The sequence below is a fragment of the Penicillium rubens genome (assembly GCF_028828025.1).
Source record: "Penicillium rubens strain IBT 27055 chromosome Unknown utg000001l_segment0_segment0, whole genome shotgun sequence".
In the NCBI taxonomy this organism is placed as follows: Eukaryota; Fungi; Ascomycota; class Eurotiomycetes; order Eurotiales; family Aspergillaceae; genus Penicillium; species Penicillium rubens.
This window is the reverse complement of record NW_026890599.1, coordinates 6,131,932-6,149,960: the sequence shown is the minus strand read 5'-3', so window position 1 is coordinate 6,149,960 and position 18,029 is coordinate 6,131,932. Positions and strand designations below refer to the sequence as shown.

Below are 18,029 nucleotides of genomic sequence, written 5' to 3'. Positions count from 1 at the left end.
TCCAACCTTATTGATCCCGGTACGGAGTACGAGTTCGCTTCCATGGATGGGTTGAACTCTAATGTCTTTTCCAAAACCTCCCAACCATGGAACAGTGGAGAACTCGAGAACCTTAGTTTTCTTCTGGATTTTGGGATTCTTCAACCGACACTGAAACTCAGTGCTTCATCATATGAGACAATCAAATGCCGCGGCCCTTCGCATTCTACCCCGGACGTCCGGAGGGAATTGGGTTGATGTATTCAAACGCAAGGCCCCAGGGCTGGATTACCGGAACCCTAAATGTGTACGCGCTAAATGTGTACAAACGACCATGCCCAATTGAGCTAAGCACGATGTACCCACCCCATCTTCGAAAAATGCGCTTGACAAATGCCAATGATCTGCGTTACGTGCAGAGGCTTGGCTCAACAAATCGAAACGTGAAAGCCTTGTTGGACTCCCGCTTCAATGATTTTCACGATCTCCCGAAAACATCCCGTCCGTGCGCGTCTATTTACACGCTATGCCCGCCACACCCCGCTCAGGGGGTTAATTGTTTGTGATCAGTACACTTCCATTGCGCCCTAACTCCTGTGCCGGGGTTTGCTACGCTCCTAAAGATCACAGTAGTCTTACTTACGGGGAAATTCCAAATGATAGATGTGCGAAAAGTGCGGATGAAATTTGCTCAAACGGGCCTATATCTGTTTAATTGTACAGGTGGGGCAATCTTTCACGTACAGAAGCCTAATAACAGATGCACCGCTGGGATTCAAGGGGCTGATCTTGGCTTTCCCTCGGTGAATCAACCTAGCTATCAAGTTCCCCAGAAGACTGATTCAGTTCATTCCCTCCTTAGTCCATTCCTCAAGCAGACGGACTAGGCGAGCCGGATGCACTAGGCATACCCGTACCACTAGGAGGAGAACCAGAGGCACCAGCCGGAGCACCACCACCAACCGAGCTATCAGAAAGCGCGTAGCCACCATCAGCCCCGTGGAAAGCGGCAATACTGTAATAGGAGTTATCGGTGTAATCAGCGGTAGTGTTGATTCCAATCTGGATCCAAGCGAACAATCCATCGTCCAGACCCTCACCGAGGTAAATATACTCCGGGAAGGGATCGTAAGCGCTATCGGCCTGCAAGATACTCCACATATCGTCGGCGTTGGAGGTGATAGCCTGCGTGTTGGTGTTGTAGGGGTAGGTGTCCTCCACGGCACTGCGGAGCACCTCGTTCCAGAAGAGCTGGCCGATGTGGGCGACGCTACCGGTGTCGGCGAGGATGGTCTTGTTGGGCAGGAGGGTTGTGTTCAGGTGGGTGAGCAGGTGGGTGTGCGTGGCGCGACCCTCGTAGTGGCCGGGGAAGATGCTTTCGAAGGTTGCGACGCCGTCGCGGTCGGTCTGCTGGATCCCGCGCAGGTATGTCGAGTCCCAGCCGTCTGCGGCGTAGTTGTCTGATACAGAGATTCCACTGAGCATGGTAAGGGTGGTTAGAGATGTGTTTCAATTTCGATGGCAATGTTCAGACGCGTCGAGAGCATCAGAAACTTACCTGTACACACCGGTGGCATTGGCTTGCCAGATGTCGACGATAGCTCCAGGAACGGGCTTGCAGGTGTTCACATCAATGTACTGCACCTCGAGGAAAACATCCACTCCATCGGAGTAAAACTCCTCCTTGATATTCTGACGCACGACCTCACCCCAGACATAGTAGGGACCGTCAGTGACAGTGGGCGTCAGAACTGCGCTAGTGTTAGCGCCGAAGACGACTGACTCCGGGGTCGCAGGGCTGTAATCAAGGATGTCAGTGCGGTTGTGGTCGATGGCCTCCCACTTCTCGAGGGCAGCAAGGTCGCGGCGCCATTTCTGGGGATCTTGATATACACATGTTAGTATCTCATCGGATACCAGATTAGGAACCAGTCTTACTAGCAGTGATCCCGCGCTTCTGGCGGAGCTTCTTGACGGTTTGCGAGCGACGGGCGATGCTACGCTTGTTCAACTCGCGAGCTTGGGAAGTGTTCTCGCAAGCATTGAGGGAGCGCTTAGCATGGGCGGCCATAACATCCCGAGCATAGATCTCACGCTTTACAACGTGAGGATCGTGCTTCTCTCCCGGGTGGGCGATGGCAGGAGCCGCCAGGCATGCAGCTGCGACGGCGAGGAATTTAGAAAGATGGACCATTTTGAACAAGCTAGGTATGAATTGGTGGTTTGTGAACGACTGGACTCATGGCCGCAACGGCCTGGATTTATATCCCATCGTAGTCCCCTGACGCGTGTCATTCTGAAGGGGTCTCCCATCTGCAACACGCGATATTACTCGCGTTATTGCATATTGCATAGCTTAGCCCTAAGTGGGAGCAAGCATGGGGCATCTTCGACACAAGCTTGCTTGGCGCCGCGTCAACAGTTGATGAAAGCTGGTGGTTGGCAATCTCTGCTCCACGAGCTTATTCAATTTAGGGAAGATCGCCTAGGGCAGACAAATCACCATTCATCAATTGGAAACAAATTTCGGCACTTCCCAATATAGCCTTACACGACCTCGGGATTGCCCGTGGGCGAAGCTGATGGCTGATTAAGCGGAGCGTCAGGCCCCCGAGCCGCGGGGGCGCCATAAGAGTCCTAATCGGCACGATCTTTTCTTTTGAGGGTTTAAATCTTGCTTTGATCAGATACATGCTGTACCTTATTGGAAGTGAATTGTGCCCGTGGCATATATCTTGAGCCGGTACTGCGGTGAGAAGATGCTATCACCAGCACAATAGTTGTCTTGGCGCAACGAAGCGAGGCTGAGGATCCTCTGGACATCAAGAGTAGATTTGTGTTTGGGAAATCCACCCAACTACATTTAGGAGCTGTAATTGCCAAATTTAGCACATGGCGAATAGAGTATGTGCTATTGGAGGCAGCAACAAAGCCAGATGCGGATTTAGCCTACGTTGGGGAGTTTGATGTTCGACAAGTTCCTATATATATACACTCCACATGGCCATCCATAGTCGACTGGTTTGCACTTTGGTCTTAAATTGTACATGCAATGCTTTTCTGACTAACTTGATAAATGTAAACATAATGTCTAGCTCAAGGAAAAATATGTTATCCATATCCACCATTTGTTTTCGTTTCATGTATAGGCATCCAGTGGTGACGCGTGTCCACCCACTCCTCTCAAGAAAAGTGACCAATCACACATCCGGCTTCTCGGAAGCCAGGTCTTTTTCACTGTCGTCTTCAGGCTCAAACATAGCCTCACGCATGAATGGGCTTTGACGACGAATAGCCGGCCCCTTAAGTACCAGCACGACAGGCACGACTGACAGGGCAAGTCCAACGAAGCCAAGCAACGATCCAGCCCAGCCATAGCCCAGGTTGTTGAAAAGCTGGAAAGATGCAAGAGGCAGAAAAGCACCAAAGGAGTTGCGTCCCAATGAAGCAGCTGACAACGCCGAAGCAGCGTATTTCTCGTATGCATCTGTCAAATAGTTGACCACAGCCATATAGATAGAATAGATCCCCACGCCAGTACAGCCAATTCCCAGTGCAGGCACGATCCAAGGGACAGAACCGTCCCCGACACTAGCCCAACCGTACCAGAAGAGCCCACCCGCGAACAACAGGCTGCCAGGTATAGAAGTATACAAGCGGGCTTCTGGGATAGGTTTACCCGGACGCTCAGTATTTCGGCGGGCGGATCTGAGGTAGATCCAATCTTGGATGGGATTGAAAACGGTGCCAATCACAGCTCCGACCGATATGGCTAGCTGAACTAGGCCGGTCTGGAATGTGCCCCAGCCGTAGTTTGCACTAAACGTCTGGGCGACACTGGAGAAGAAGAGGAAGAGAATTCCCCACGCGAAGCTGACCCACAGAGTGAAAAAGATAACTACAGGTTCTGTGAGGAGCATCCGTGTAGGGCGCTCGAATGAAATCTGCACAAGCTTCAAGACGCTGGTGGTATCCAAATCGGCTTCGGCGTAGATAGGACGGCCTGTCTCCCGACGGAGCTTCTTGGCACGTTTCTTTAATATCACATCTGCACGGGTCTCGCGAAGAATGAGCCAGAAGATCGGAATCAATCCAGCATTGTAAATGATCTGAACGTAGAAAATCCTGAAGTTTTATCAGCAGTGTCCCACATATTAGCAGCACGGGTGAAACCATAGCTTACCATCTCCATGGGTCGCTTTTGTGGATCTGTTGAATCGCTGATCCGATAAATGGACCCAGGGCTATTCCAACCACACTCGTAAATCCAAATAGAGACATCGGTAAGCTCCGAGCATTGGCTCCATACCAGACGTCACTGATGCTACCCCCAACAATGTTGATAGATACCGAAGAGGCCCCGCCGCCGAAGAATCGGGTAACGACTAGTGTCGCAAAGTTTTGCGCAAAGGCCGAAGGAAATAGTGAGACGACCAGAATGAAGTATGCAATAAAGTACCCGGGCATACGCCCCGAAGATTCGGTCAATGGGACAAATATCAGGGGCCAGAACGCAGCGCCCATATTCCAAGACGTTGTAGCCCATGCGAGGTTTGGAAACGGCTCGTTTTGAACATGGAAGCGTTGTTCCATGTATTTGTTTCCGGCGCCGTACGATCCCGCCGGTAGACCTGTCAGGATTGAACTAGAATGAGTCAGTATTGTTTCTGGCAAATGGGAAACGATCGGATGCAACTGACATGAAACAAATCGTCAGAGTGAGCACCCATTTATACGTTTTGCTCCAATTGAATCTGAATTGTCAGCAAAGACCCGCTGTCCCTCATTCCTCTCACATCTTACGGATTATCCGGGTCATCTGGGCCGTTCCAGGTGTGTATCTCGATGTCCTGGCTCCCGCGCAAAGGGTGACGCCCGACATGACCTATGTGTGTGTCTCGTTGGAAGAAGGAATGGACTCTACAACATGGTCAATTGAGTCCCAATTGTCATAGGCAAGTTACTTGCGCATACCTTGAGAAAAACGAATCTTGAAACTCGTTATGGTGCAGGGTACTCGCTGTGGACGATCGTTGAATATGTCCACCTTCTCGGATTGGCTGAGTAGGAGGGATTGTTGCGGCTTGATCTCCCATACTGGCAATAAACACAAAAAGAGGCTTTTGCAGTCCTGGGAGTGGCTGGGGAATTTCTTTTGTTCCTGATGCATTGCTGAGTCAATGTGACGTTTGGATTTCCTCCGCATTGTCGTTTCCGTCATGACTTTCTAGGGCTTCGACAGCCTTTCTTTTTACGCTTTTGATCTAGAATACCCCACCGCACTTCCGTGGACTGCCATGAAGGATTTGTTTTAGATGCGTGGGAGAGATTCAAGTTGCAATTGTATACTCCTCCTTGGCGTGTCAAAGTGGGGCGGTGCTCCGCGGCCAGAGCTGATGCCTTGGGCATGTCCTGATCAAGGATACACGATATCAATGAAAGAGCCTTCTAGAATCAGTCGGCATGATTTGCAAGAATTAGATGCCAATGCGGATCTGAAACATAATCATTGATAATCAACGAATGAATGAGCCTTGGACAAATCTCAGTTCAGGTCATGATGTCACTGACCGCCAAGCGTCCCCACCAAGATTGTCATGATTGAGACCATTCGATGTTCTTACTGGATATGCCCACACATAACCTGATCAAGCCAGGCGCAGGAGGTCCCTAACCCGGCTATACCTACCTGGGCTCTCTGATGTCAGTGCGAGGGCATGAAGTCATGGCTCTAGGAGAGGGGTATAAGGCATATTTAAGCCACCTCGAGGTCCAGATATTGAAGAACCATATTCAAACAACACTGGTTCTCCTCTCTTATCCTTGAACCCTCCAATCCCTCCATCCAAACATACCTCTCATCTCGACCATCCAAAACCCCCCATCTACCACAATGCCTATCCCCGTCCCTAAAGCCGACCGTCTCCTTGACCTCCTCAGCCTCAAGGGCAAGGTCGTCGTTGTAACCGGAGCCTCCGGAGCCCGAGGCATGGGTATCGAAGCCGCCCGCGGCTGCGCCGAGATGGGCGCCGACCTGGCCATCACCTACTCCTCCCGCCGGGAGGGCGGCGAGAAGAACGCCAAGGAACTCTCCGAAGAATACGGCGTGAAGGTCAAGCCATACAAGTGCGACGTGGGCAGCTGGGAGAGCGTGGAAACCCTCGTGAAAGACGTGCTCAAGGACTTCGGCAAGATCGACGCCTTCATTGCGAACGCCGGGCGCACAGCCGACAGCGGCATCCTCGATGGGTCTGTGGAGGACTGGAACGAAGTGATCAACACCGATCTGACCGGCACCTTCCACTGCGCCAAGGCTGTTGGCGCCCACTTTAAGGAGCGGGGCACCGGCAGCTTCGTCATCACCTCTTCCATGTCAGGCCACATCGCCAACTTCCCCCAGGAACAGACCTCATACAATGTTGCTAAGGCGGGCACTATTCACCTTGCTCGGTCGCTGGCCAACGAATGGCGCGACTTTGCCCGCGTTAACAGCATCTCACCTGGTTACATTGACACCGGGTTGTCTGACTTCGTCGCAAAGGACGTTCAGGACCTTTGGAACTCGATGATCCCCATGGGTCGCAATGGTGATGCGAAGGAACTCAAGGGTGCTTATGTTTACTTGGTCAGCGATGCCAGCACGTACATGACGGGCAACGATTTGCTCATTGACGGTGGTTACACTGTGCGGTAAATACCTCATTTGTACATTACATGAATTTAAAGGACTACATAATTTCTTATGACTTCCATTCCTGTCCATTCGAGGAACTGTATCAGTAGTATCGAGTACTGTCTAATGGATGACATCATGGGCAGATCCAACCGTGGAAAGTAAAGTGGATCGTTGTTAAGTTTGTCATGTTTGCAATTTGTTTGTCCTCTTTCCAGCTCGACGACGGGATGCCATCACCAAATACCTACCGAGTTCATTACAAACTACATCGAACTGATATCTCATGCAGGACCGGCAATACCAGGAGTGATCGGAGCCTTCTCCACAAAGAGGCCAGACCAAAACCAGTCCTCCGCAGCCGCATCCGAGCCCCCATTAGGGAGGCGCAACTCGCCGACATGCCAATCCGCGGAGTTTGTCGAAGTCGACGCGCTGACAGCCGAGACAACCTGCTTTAGGTCATCGGCCCCATTCGAAGCCCACAATCCAACAGTTTTCGCGTCGAAATCGATGTCGTAGGCGAAGTTGTACCACTTCCCTACTTCCAAGTCCGTTTCCCACTTCGAGACTCCACCGACACACCAGCGGAGGGTGTTATCTTTGCCCGAAGCGCCGCTCGCGGTGCCGTATTTGAGCTCTGTGAAATGGCTCTGCGGTGGATATACATGTTAGCTATCGGTCTGTTCGATACTCTGGATAGGGGGCTCGTTACCTCGAAGAACGCGATCTGATGCTCGAAGTTCGGGTTCGGTGCATTTGTGTCTTCCGTCTTCAGCGAGAAATGGTAGAACAAATGACCGCTTCCGAGATCTGCCTTGGTTTGGGGGATGATCTCGGATCGTTCCATGGTTTGTCCATTCCAGAACGACGTGCCGTCCTGACTGCTATCAGCTTCCACTCCCCTTCAGCTTCAGGCATGACCTACGATCGTGATCCGGATGCCCTGCTCATCACTCGTATCGGCCGGGTTCTTGTTATCAGGTGAGAGCCCCAGGTATGTTTCGGTCGAGGCACTGCCGTGAATATACCACTGCCAATCGCCGACTTGGTTAGACCATGACCCTTTTTGTCTGTCAGTGCTGGTCAATGGTAACTGCCGAGACTCTGACTCTCTTACATTTGTCGAAGTCGGCAACGGTCGCGGAGGCATTGAAGAACCCGCTCCACAGGACTTCGCCGGCTTCAGCCGCTAAGGGGAGGGAGAGGAGCCATGCAAGAGACCGCATTTTGGTTCGATGATTGTATGTCTGCGTTGTATTGATTTGGAGGTGTAATGGGTTGCTTCCAAGCAACAATGACTCCTTCCAAATGCTGTTATATATCCATATTCCAGACAAGACACCCGGAAATAACACGGAGACAATGGGGACCATGAAACCCGGGCTATCCGGGCTTGTTCGAAGTAATCCGTCGACAGCTTGCGGGTTTGGATATGAATTTAGCCAATCTCAAAAGCCCCCATTTGTGTAATTCCGCTACCAAAACAGTAATCAGGGGCCCTGGTACATTGTCTTCATTTTCTTCACTTTTTCTCAACATTATCAACCAATAGGGCAATTGACAAACCGGAAGTGATCGACAGGTGCCTTCCCAAATAAGTCACGGAAATAAGGATTCTGGGGTCTGCAGGATGAAACTCTGCAGAGCCTGAAACGGCGCCAATTTTGAGTGAGACAGAAGTGAGACTGAGTGAGACGCCGGTCGCATGATCGGTCCGATATGCCGACGTCAATCTGCGTATTTATCCCCAAATATACAAGGAAATGGAAATGTCAAAATAATCGGCAACCAAAAGAACGCTTCGTTTGATAAATCTGTAATGACCGGTCGCTTAAGAGACACGGTCGGGAAGTCTATTTACATATCCCGATGAACCAGCAGGACCCTCAATTCATATCTTCGTGAATGCTTTACATAGTGGGCTTCTCAGCCGTGGCATCATCGCCACTTCCCACCTCTTTGGAATCAACACCATGAGCGTCGGCAACGTGCATACGGGGGAGTGAGCGAGCAATGCGGGGCGGATCGAAGATGTTGCGCGACTGCAAGAAGATCTCGTCAATTTCTTCCAGGGTGCGGCCGTTCGTCTCCGGGAAGAGGAAGTAGACAGTCGGCACGATGGCGGCGTTCAGCACGGCGAAGATAATATAGTATTGCCAGTCGATGGTAGCGAAGCCGACAGGCGTGACCTCAGCGAGGAGGAAGTTGAACGTCCAGACGGCGGCAGCGGAGATGGCGCTGATAGATGCTCGGCACTGGAGAGGAGCGACCTCTGTTGCGTATAGGAAGGTTAAGCCGGAGTAGCCGACTGTGAAGATGAACTCAAAGACGAAAAGGAATACCACGGCGCAGACCAAGCTGCCGGTATTATTTTGGAGGGAAGTTGTTCCAGCTAGGATGGCCATCGAGATTGACATCCCGACAGCACTCCACAGCATTAGCACGCGGCGACCGAGACGGTCGATGGTGAAATAGGCCAGTAAGCCGCCCAGCGGCTGTGTTAGGCACATGGAAGCAGCGAGGATACGAGATTGGACGGCATTGAGCTTGAGATACTGTTCGAAGATGGTCGTGGCGTAGAATGTGATCAAATTGATCCCACACATCTGCTGGAACATTTGACCCATACAAGCGAGAACAGTGCGGTGGAACAGTCTTTGCTCGCCCATCTTCAGCATATCCTTCCACGAACCAGTTCCGGAAAGGGCTAGGGAAGTCTCAATATCGCGGATATCGAGGGTGATTTGTTCCGAGTGCGGGTCGACGTCGTCCAGCGCCGCCAGGATCTCCCGCGCCTCCTCGGTGCGACCTCTTTTCACTAGCCACCGGGGCGATTCAGGGAAGAGCATCACAAAACCCATGACCATTAATGATAGCAGCACCTGGAAGACCAAGGGGAATCGCCAGGAAACTGAATTGGTCTTAACGAAGAAGAATCCGAAGTCGATCCACAGAGAGAAGGTGATACCGGCGCCGATGAAGATACCGTCGGTTACTACGTGAGCGCCACGCTTGTTAGGCTTCGAGATCTCGGACTGCCAGACGGGTACTGTAGCGACGTAACCGCCGGTGCCATATCCGAGGACAAGCCGTGCAACGATGAATTGTGGAAGTGAGAAGGATGTTGCCATGAGGATAGCGCCAATCATCGAGATGAAGGAGGTGAGTAGGATGACCTTCCGGCGGCCGAGCTTGTCACCGAATTGAATACATGATAGCGAACCGAATATTCCACCGACTGTGTATAGTGCGACCACCGTGCCTGAAAGAACATAGGGTGAGCAAGGAGTCAAGCTGTGGAGATACGAAATATCCGTGATTGATCTCCGCACCGAGTACAGTAACTGGCCTTACCTTGAATGGTCGAGTTATAGGTTTTCTCTGCATCGGTTGCAGTGAGAGTGTTCATCTGCGGAAAGGTCTTGGCAAATGATTCCAGGGTCAATAGACCTCCCATCACACCTTGATTGTATCCATAGGTCACAAAGGCTGGACACACAACCAGCCACATGATAGCCCTATTCAGGGAAGGGCCGCGAAGGCCAAAGTATGGCGCCATGGTTGTATGGTCGTATGAGGAAGGAAAGCTAATTCAAGATCTAGAGTTTCAAGATCATGCCACGCCGACTGCCCCGCCAAACCGATTGCAGGTTGGATATAAACATCATATATACACTCATCTGAGTGTTAGACGGCGAACGCCGTCCACCGGACGATCGTGACGCTGGTGGAACCGAGCAGTACGTGGGGCGGATACCCCGGGGGGAAGAAGCGCAGCTCCCATTGGCGAGGATGTGGAACCGAAGACATATCGGGCCAAGTCTTCAAAGGAGAGTGGAGTAGAAGTGTGTGGGAGCCGTCACTGGGGAAGATAATATTAGCTAAGAGTCTTGATTTCCCCAGATCCCTGCTTCGCGGGACGTTATAATGCTTGATTAAAGCTTCATGGTTTGCCCAGGAAGCTTAGCTGAACCCCTTGTGAAAAGCCGGGGTAAACTGTACTTGCACTACATCCGGGGATTGGCTAGGCCGTACATCATGCAGTCTTCTAGCCGGTCTGCTCCACATCGGACCTGGCCGATGGAGTGCGACCATTCGTGCCTCGGGCCATGATAACGCGAAGTGGTGTCATGCATATTTGTCTTTTGATGTTGTAACTGCTAGCCGAGGCTGATGCAACGATTCCATATCTGTGATCATCGGAATTGCCTAAAATCAGAACGATAAACACCGAGTCATAGGTGTCGGGCCTCGGGGCCTCGGGTCTAGAGCGAGGACTTTGTGCCGAGATCGGATATAATAAGGCCTAGGAAATTGTCCACTTGATAATTCTACCGTCAGCATCAACATACCATCAACATACTTTACTGGTTGATGTCGCGGATATCACTATGTAAGACTATTTCGGATGAAATTATATCCATATTCCCCTTAATCCTGCTCAATGGCCTGAACATGTCGCAGCTTGATCTTATTCTTCCTTCATCGTGAACCTACTCCATGACCGTATCTTTGGCCCATATATGTAAAACACAATGGGCACAGGGAACAACGCAGCGGTAAGACAACCTAGCAAAGTCATCGCCCAAGCGACTCCTAGGTTGTGAAACTATGTTGTATTATGATCAGCCTAATTGTTCCACTGCCGGTAAAGGGACATAACACACCATGGCCGTTGCGAACATAGGAAACCCAGCCCCCAACCATGAACGAAAGAAGCAATTGGCTGCGATCGCAGAGTTGGCGTACATGGGATACACGTCGATGATATAGTTAAGTCCCTATAATAGTGAGTATTCCGCCTGGTTATTCCAATGTGGATAATGATACCTGCAAGAAGATCAATATGACGCCTGAGCCCAAGAAGCTCCCAGATACAACTTGCGGAACCCAAGTAATGTGTGGATTTGAGGTCCAGCCAAACCAAAACATGCCCGCAGGTAACAGGATACCTCCAAGAATCATAGGAATCAGCCGCTCCTCTGGCTTAACCCGGCCATTGCGGATTATAAACGTTCTATACCGCGTCAATGAAAATGCAATGATAATCAAACAAGCGCAAAAGACACCACAAATAACAGCAACAAATGGCAATGCTCCCACGCCGCCATTCCATCCTCGCTCTTCTTGGAAAGAGATCGGGTAGGCCACGAAGCATGTGTACAGAAACGCATAGATGAAACCTGTATACAATGTGACAAGCAGAAGAATGGGTTCCTGCAGGAGCATTTGAAACGGACGCAGGAGATATCGTACTGCGATATCCCGATAGTTCACTACCTTCTCTTCTGCCTTTGCATGGAGAGCCCAGTTCTTGGTTTTGTGCCGCAGTCGTTTAGCGCGTTGCACGAGTAATGTCGGCTCGAATGTCTCGGGAATTACCAGGAGGGCGACGGCAGCGGTGGCAAATGCCCAAATAGCTGTGATATACTCGGTCCAACGCCAGCCCAGGTATGAGATTGTTACAAACCCGCCGATTATTGGTCCAGCGACCGGGCCGATGAAGGTTGCCGCGGCGAAGATGGCCATTGCAATGCCTCGTTCTACGGGGTCGAACATATCGGCTAGTATACCTGATACCTAAACACAGCAAATTGAATTGAGCGAGAGGGAAAGTGTGGGATGGAGACAAGCGACGAACTCACAATGGCAAGGGGCGCACTAGCGAAAAGTCCTCCCAGAAAGCGACATATGAAGATAGTCTGCAAGTTCTGGGCTACCGCAACGGGGATCTGAAATATTGCAAAGATAAAGATACCCACAAACAGCGGTCGCTTCCGTCCGTACAGTTCAGACAGGGGTCCGAAGATAATGGGGCCAAAAGCGAAGCCCAGGACGAACAAACTGACAGCTAACACCATGACTTCTGGAGAAACACCGAATTTCCTCGCCGTCTGTTTTGTTGCTGTGCTGAAGACCGAAGACCCGAAAGTAACGCAGATTGTCATCATTCCTAGCATTATGGTGATCACCCATTTCCTCCGTGGGGGAAAGTTCTTGGGCATCTCCTAGAATCGTATTAGAGGATCTGTCCAAACTCGAAGGAGGGAAATCGGATGCCATGCCGGGTCATTTGGGCCGTCCCAGTCCACGATCGAGTCTTCTTTCTCGTTTGGGGATTTATCAGGTTTGCTTTCTGCAGATCCCTCGTTGCTCTCCAACGCGTCGGTCACGTCGTATGGGTCATCATCGTCGAACATGGTACGCATGCTAGCTGAATCATGCCCTGATTGCAGGGTGCTTTGCGGGGACAGTGACGTTTGGGTCTCTTTGTTGGCCATTGCAGAGACACCCTTGGTCATGATAACTGAGGGCAGGTGTTCATTCGTGATGTAGAAACTGGGAGTAGTGAAGGCTCACCATTAGCCTGTTGGCATATGCAAGGCAAGCACTCCAGTAGATCTACCCCAAAGAAATAGACGGTTCACAGCCATTGTTTCTTTTCGAACCCACAATGGGTGATCTTGCAACACGTCATGGCATTCATCGATGAAGGGCTGAGTCATGCGTGGTATTAGCGACGACATCGTTACGTATTTTCAAATGGAAATCCAAATATCTAAGTACATATTCCAAGCAGTTCAAAATTGAAGGAAGTGGTCGTCTTTGTTCGAACAATGATTGTGTGCTGCTGGTTATATATATTCCCAGGTATTCGAGGAGCATTGGATTAAAAGATAAACCGCACCCAAGGAAACAATGACCACTGATGAAGATGTTACTGATATGAATTCACCAGATTGAAAGTTGAATCTGTCTAGACAGTTGGATACATCTAGAACATGTTGTACGCCGAGACCTTCCGACTTCATCCACTTCTGGCAGCACAAGAAAAGCTGGCACCACTTGAATCATCGTGAATTGCCTTCCCAGACACCCAGAGACCCATGCCACACTTCATAACAATTAGTAACATCATAAATGGCCCAGAATTGAAAAATTCGACGTACCAAGCAAGCACCAATCCCGACAATGACCAGATTGACGACAGTTAGAATCATCTTTTTCCAGGAAGCCCCATACTGGCCTCGGTTCAGGAACAACCAGAAGATACCACTCAGGCCATCTTCATACAGGTCAGCATGATCAACAGTTTGATATGGACTGAATATCACTCACAGGTAAACCAGCTCGCGAAAAGGGAAGTCTACTCCGTGGATCCATGTTAGTACCTATCTAACTTGCAACTTCCGGCGACACTCACGATCAGACTCAGCAAGTTATTGAACACAGGGATTGCCTCGGAAATTATCCAGGCTATCACCCATAATACCAAAGTAATCACAACCCAGGACCCGATTGAGAAGAATGTGCGCTTCTTCATGTGATCAGTGCCCCGGAACAGGCGGACGTAAATGTATTTTGCCGCGACATGGCCATTGATCACACCAGCTATAACAATCTAAAATATCAAGTTAGAAACTGTTTATCAAAAGCAGAAACATATGCTAGAGATATCGCACCGTAGGGATAGCAATTCCATATGCAAGCTTTGCTGTTATAGGCTTTGTGGAACTCAGGGCGGGTGAATCCACACTTTTCCCACCGTAGATGTAGATAACAACCGCGGCTATTACATACATACTCGTATCGGTTATCTGGAGCATGTATAGTGTCTTGGGATAGTCCGTCGGGGTCTCCATCTCAGAAATAAAGCCGAAGAAAGCCACATGTCCAGCTAGATACCGATTAGTCGCGGGATCTGACGGGTTGTTTCGTACTCACCGTAAGCAAATACGATATTTGTCACGGCCAGGAACCCCTTCGAAAGACTGACAGTTGTAGTCGCATCGACCTTGCCGTCACCCGGGCGCTGGATAGCAATGGCGATCATGGTAATCAGGAGTGCGGCAAGGATACTTGCGAAAGCTGTGATAGTTAACAAGGAGGTCGTTGTAGAAGGGGTATCGATATACATACAAGCAAAAGATAACCACGAGACCCTGCGAAGGGTCCTGGGCAAGGCACAGATGAACGAGACGATCAATCCGACGATCCCAAATACAATCGAGCAGGTCCCATGGTCTGTGACTGTATCCATCATGACACTAAAAGTCAAGATATGACTGCCCATGACGAAGATGAGGAAAAGCAACTGAGCCGTTCCTAAGAACTCCCTTCCGAAACGGGCTAGGCCCATCGGATGGAACATCACCTCCCCAGCATCTCCCATACTATGTACTTGTGGGTGTCGGAGTTTGAACTGGCCGATGACATATCCAGTATAGGTTGCGACTATACCCAGTCCGACGATGAGGATGACTGCACTGGAAAGCTATCAGCATATTGTCATGCTGGACATGAGCAGGAAGTAGTAGAACACGTACGGTGCAAGTCCTAGCATTGCGACAGCAGATGGAAGAGACAGGATACCGAGGGAGACGGTTTCCGCGATCATGATCATGCCGCATTGCCACCATTTTAACGTGCGATACTTGATTTCCGCAAATTCCTCATCCCCGAAGGGGTCTGCCAGATGAGAGATCACATCCTCCGGTCGATCCTCCTCTTCTTTTGTTATTGAATAACTCCTGTTGATGTCAGGACCGGAAGTAGCAGTGTGGTGAGGTTCTGCCATTGCAGTGGCCGGGGTCACTGTTTAGAGCTCTGTAGCGATCGTGGTAACTGTCATGATTAGACGAAAGAATAGAAAAGCAATTCCTGGAAGTGACAGACCTGCAATAATTGATTATGGACAACCTAAGTTTGGCTGTAGATTGATGAGGTCATAGTGCGGGGATAGCCCTACGGAGTCTCGGAGATGGAAGTTGGGGGGATGACCACCAATGCCCCAGGTGAGGATCGATACCTGAAATCAGTGGTCAAAAGAATGCCCTGCGCTAAGTAATGCCAAACATAGCGGAATTGATCGACGAAAACGCTTGATTACGCCACCTAATATCCCGATATGGACATGCCACCGAGACCTTTCGTGGTACATACTTGCGTGAGCGAAAAACATGATTCGTCCCCGGTATCATCGGAAGACGTCTGAGCTTGATCTTACTCGTTTCTACATGCAATATTGCCCGATTGGATCCGACGTTAGAGCCAAACAACGCATCTGCTCTAGATATGACATATCTGGTTGTCACGCATACTGAAATGAGTCTTGATCGCGCTCTACGCGCCAAGTCCACACTTATGACAGCCTGAATCTTCAGACATGAGCGCGATGCGACGAGTGTTTCGTATCAAATATATGCATTAAAGGTGTACCTCCGACCCTCCCACTGAGAGCGTCATCGTGTCTCCAAAAGCTCCACATCCTCATGATCCACCGATATTTCAATGCTCTTCATGATGCGATTTCTTGCTGGAAAATTACTCACCCGCGACCCAGGGCATGTCGCGTTCGATCTATCAGAGTGTGGCGTAAGTTTATGGTTGGTTCGCGACTTGGATGCGTCGTCGGTGTAGGCCAGTCCGTTCTCGTCCACGTAGGCTGCGACGAATGGTTTCATTAATGGCGCTGTCAGTACGAGAACGCTGAATGCCACGTGAAGTTCTGCCACAACCGTAGCGGAAGTTCCCTCGAGTGTTGGGTCTGCTGAATTGACTTGTTGACTCATGTAGTGGAGGTGGATCGCGCTGATAGGGATAAGGCTGCAGTTGTACCAGGTCTTTGTTAGTATGCATAAACTGACTAGGGGAGAACTTGAACATACAAAACTCGACAGCTCAGCACCAGAATCACAATGACTTTGTTGCTTAGCGTCGTCTGCAGCCTCGTGATTGCCCGGATGGGATACAGTAAGAGGACCATTTCAAAGGCTATATCCAATGCTGTAACGGCCTGCCAGTGGGGGAACTAGAGGAGTCTGAGTGAGTAGACACATAGCATTGGCAGTTACCATGACCTACCAGAACTGAACATTGTTTGCTGATATCATGCCATGGATGTCGATCACAGCGGACGGCCAACAAAACTATAGCCACAGGGGCACAGAGTACAGTGACCGTCAGAAGAGCGTAGCTCATCCAGAGCGAGCTACGTAGAGTAATGGTCCGGTAAAAGAGTGCGGTTGACGCCTTTGACGAAGATAATATTGCGATGTAGAGGATATCTGCACTGTACCCGGCCTAGAAAGGTGTCAAAATTGATACCCATCCTGATCAGGGACGCCTACCTTCTCGATCGAATTCCAATCTTCATCAGCGATCAACGACTTTGATTTACCCCAACCAAAATGAATCTGCGCAAAGACCACAGATACCTGTGCCAAGGCAAGAATCTAGATCCAACGTCAGTCCCAAGATCTTCTAAAAGGGTCCGCATTAGTTGAGACGGAAAGACATACCACAGTCGCTGCAAAAGTCAAATCATCCAACTGACGGACTCTTCTATTGTATGCAGAATACACACGAATCCCCAGAGATCCCAGAACCAAAAATAACGAAAACGAAGCGATGACTGTAATAACTCCGTTATGGTTTATTTCGATATCCACTGTCAGCGGAGGTGACAAGCCCGATGGCACTGGGGATGGAGTTGCCATGGCCAAAAGAAAGACACATATCCTGACCTGTTCCTAGGGACTCGATGGAGGATATACTCAGCTCCAGCGGAGCAGACCGGCTGACTCAGAAAATTCACACCGTGAGGCAGGGCATCCTAATCACGAATGGCAGATCTCCATCCACGCTCAGCCTGGATCCAAACTGAGATATGGACTTGGCCCATTGGCTGATCCACGGATATGGGCTGTGTATATACTGTTGGTTTCCAGTTGCGCGTCATTAGCTTGATTTGGATTTGCGAAGAAGTGAGGTTTGCTTTCTGTGAGATGCTATGATCCTGGTGGTCCAGTATACATAGGTTTACAAGCGCCACATAATATTCGAACAAATTCAAACTACTTGTGCCTATTGGTGGAATCACACATCGGGGATACCTTATAGCTACTGAGGTATTGAGTTATGGGGCCTGAAGTATTGGTTTTGTCCAGCATGCCATTTTGCAGATCACTTAATGTTCCCGTAGGCATAAAATCGGATTATTTGGGGTGCTATGGCCCTAGGGACACAGAGGTCCTCGGTTACTCCGTCAAATATGTAAATGAAAAGTCCTGTTAACTCCAAAATTGGCGGGCAGGCATGTACTCGGTAGGTTATTGCCTCTCGGAGGGTTTGTTGCACTGTTACATTTGTATTTTGCCGATACAACGAAGTACACCCATTTCGAGTAACTTGTAGTACCAATACATTGCAGCACGATGCATATACTCGGTAGGGAGTACACACGTACTCCGTAGCGAAATCTCGTTTGCCGTTGCAATCACAACCGACAGGGTACACGGGGAGATCGCCGTATGCGCAGGACACTAGAAATAATGACTTACCGTAACGGGAATCTTGCAGCCCTTTACTTTTA

At 50.0% G+C, this 18,029-nt stretch overlaps 8 protein-coding genes across 8 annotated transcripts; 1 reads left to right on the top strand and 7 right to left on the bottom strand.

The window, feature by feature from the left end:
- Nucleotides 1-849: 849 nt before the first annotated feature.
- N7525_002368 (intradiol ring-cleavage dioxygenase) lies at nt 850-2,173 on the bottom strand (the record flags this gene model as incomplete). The annotated part of the gene is made up of 3 exons (XM_002556936.2): nt 850-1,456; nt 1,538-1,862; nt 1,918-2,173. 3 exons carry the CDS (start codon nt 2,171-2,173, stop codon nt 850-852), a joined length of 1,188 nt encoding a protein of 395 aa, XP_002556982.1.
- A 1,006-nt stretch (nt 2,174-3,179) lies between these two features.
- N7525_002367 (uncharacterized protein) lies at nt 3,180-5,075 on the bottom strand (the record flags this gene model as incomplete). Its single annotated transcript, XM_002556937.2, has 5 exons — nt 3,180-4,104; nt 4,163-4,624; nt 4,680-4,733; nt 4,783-4,899; nt 4,954-5,075. The coding sequence occupies 5 exons, from the start codon at nt 5,073-5,075 to the stop codon at nt 3,180-3,182; spliced, it is 1,680 nt and encodes a 559-aa protein (XP_002556983.1).
- A 797-nt stretch (nt 5,076-5,872) lies between these two features.
- N7525_002366 (SDR family oxidoreductase) lies at nt 5,873-6,673 on the top strand (the record flags this gene model as incomplete). The annotated part of the gene is made up of 1 exon (XM_002556938.1): nt 5,873-6,673. The coding sequence occupies one exon, from the start codon at nt 5,873-5,875 to the stop codon at nt 6,671-6,673; it is 801 nt and encodes a 266-aa protein (XP_002556984.1).
- Nucleotides 6,674-6,936: 263 nt separating this feature from the next.
- Nucleotides 6,937-7,881, bottom strand: N7525_002365 (CAZyme family GH131; the record flags this gene model as incomplete). Its single annotated transcript, XM_061212282.1, has 4 exons — nt 6,937-7,305; nt 7,368-7,532; nt 7,581-7,717; nt 7,773-7,881. The coding sequence occupies 4 exons, from the start codon at nt 7,879-7,881 to the stop codon at nt 6,937-6,939; spliced, it is 780 nt and encodes a 259-aa protein (XP_061071508.1).
- Nucleotides 7,882-8,565: 684 nt separating this feature from the next.
- Nucleotides 8,566-10,214, bottom strand: N7525_002364 (putative MFS sugar transporter; the record flags this gene model as incomplete). The annotated part of the gene is made up of 2 exons (XM_002556939.1): nt 8,566-9,917; nt 10,010-10,214. The coding sequence occupies 2 exons, from the start codon at nt 10,212-10,214 to the stop codon at nt 8,566-8,568; spliced, it is 1,557 nt and encodes a 518-aa protein (XP_002556985.1).
- Nucleotides 10,215-11,126: 912 nt separating this feature from the next.
- On the bottom strand, nt 11,127-12,957 carry N7525_002363 (MFS transporter; the record flags this gene model as incomplete). Its single annotated transcript, XM_002556940.2, has 5 exons — nt 11,127-11,264; nt 11,323-11,436; nt 11,486-12,235; nt 12,301-12,663; nt 12,694-12,957. 5 exons carry the CDS (start codon nt 12,955-12,957, stop codon nt 11,127-11,129), a joined length of 1,629 nt encoding a protein of 542 aa, XP_002556986.2.
- A 506-nt stretch (nt 12,958-13,463) lies between these two features.
- N7525_002362 (uncharacterized protein) lies at nt 13,464-15,233 on the bottom strand (the record flags this gene model as incomplete). Its single annotated transcript, XM_061212281.1, is given in 8 exon segments — nt 13,464-13,550; nt 13,606-13,759; nt 13,837-14,057; nt 14,119-14,225; nt 14,241-14,333; nt 14,381-14,524; nt 14,576-14,922; nt 14,983-15,233. The coding sequence occupies 8 exon segments, from the start codon at nt 15,231-15,233 to the stop codon at nt 13,464-13,466; spliced, it is 1,404 nt and encodes a 467-aa protein (XP_061071507.1).
- A 664-nt stretch (nt 15,234-15,897) lies between these two features.
- Nucleotides 15,898-17,154, bottom strand: N7525_002361 (uncharacterized protein; the record flags this gene model as incomplete). The annotated part of the gene is made up of 5 exons (XM_061212280.1): nt 15,898-16,261; nt 16,324-16,466; nt 16,520-16,738; nt 16,786-16,890; nt 16,957-17,154. The coding sequence occupies 5 exons, from the start codon at nt 17,152-17,154 to the stop codon at nt 15,898-15,900; spliced, it is 1,029 nt and encodes a 342-aa protein (XP_061071506.1).
- Between the last annotated feature and the right edge of the window lie 875 nt (nt 17,155-18,029).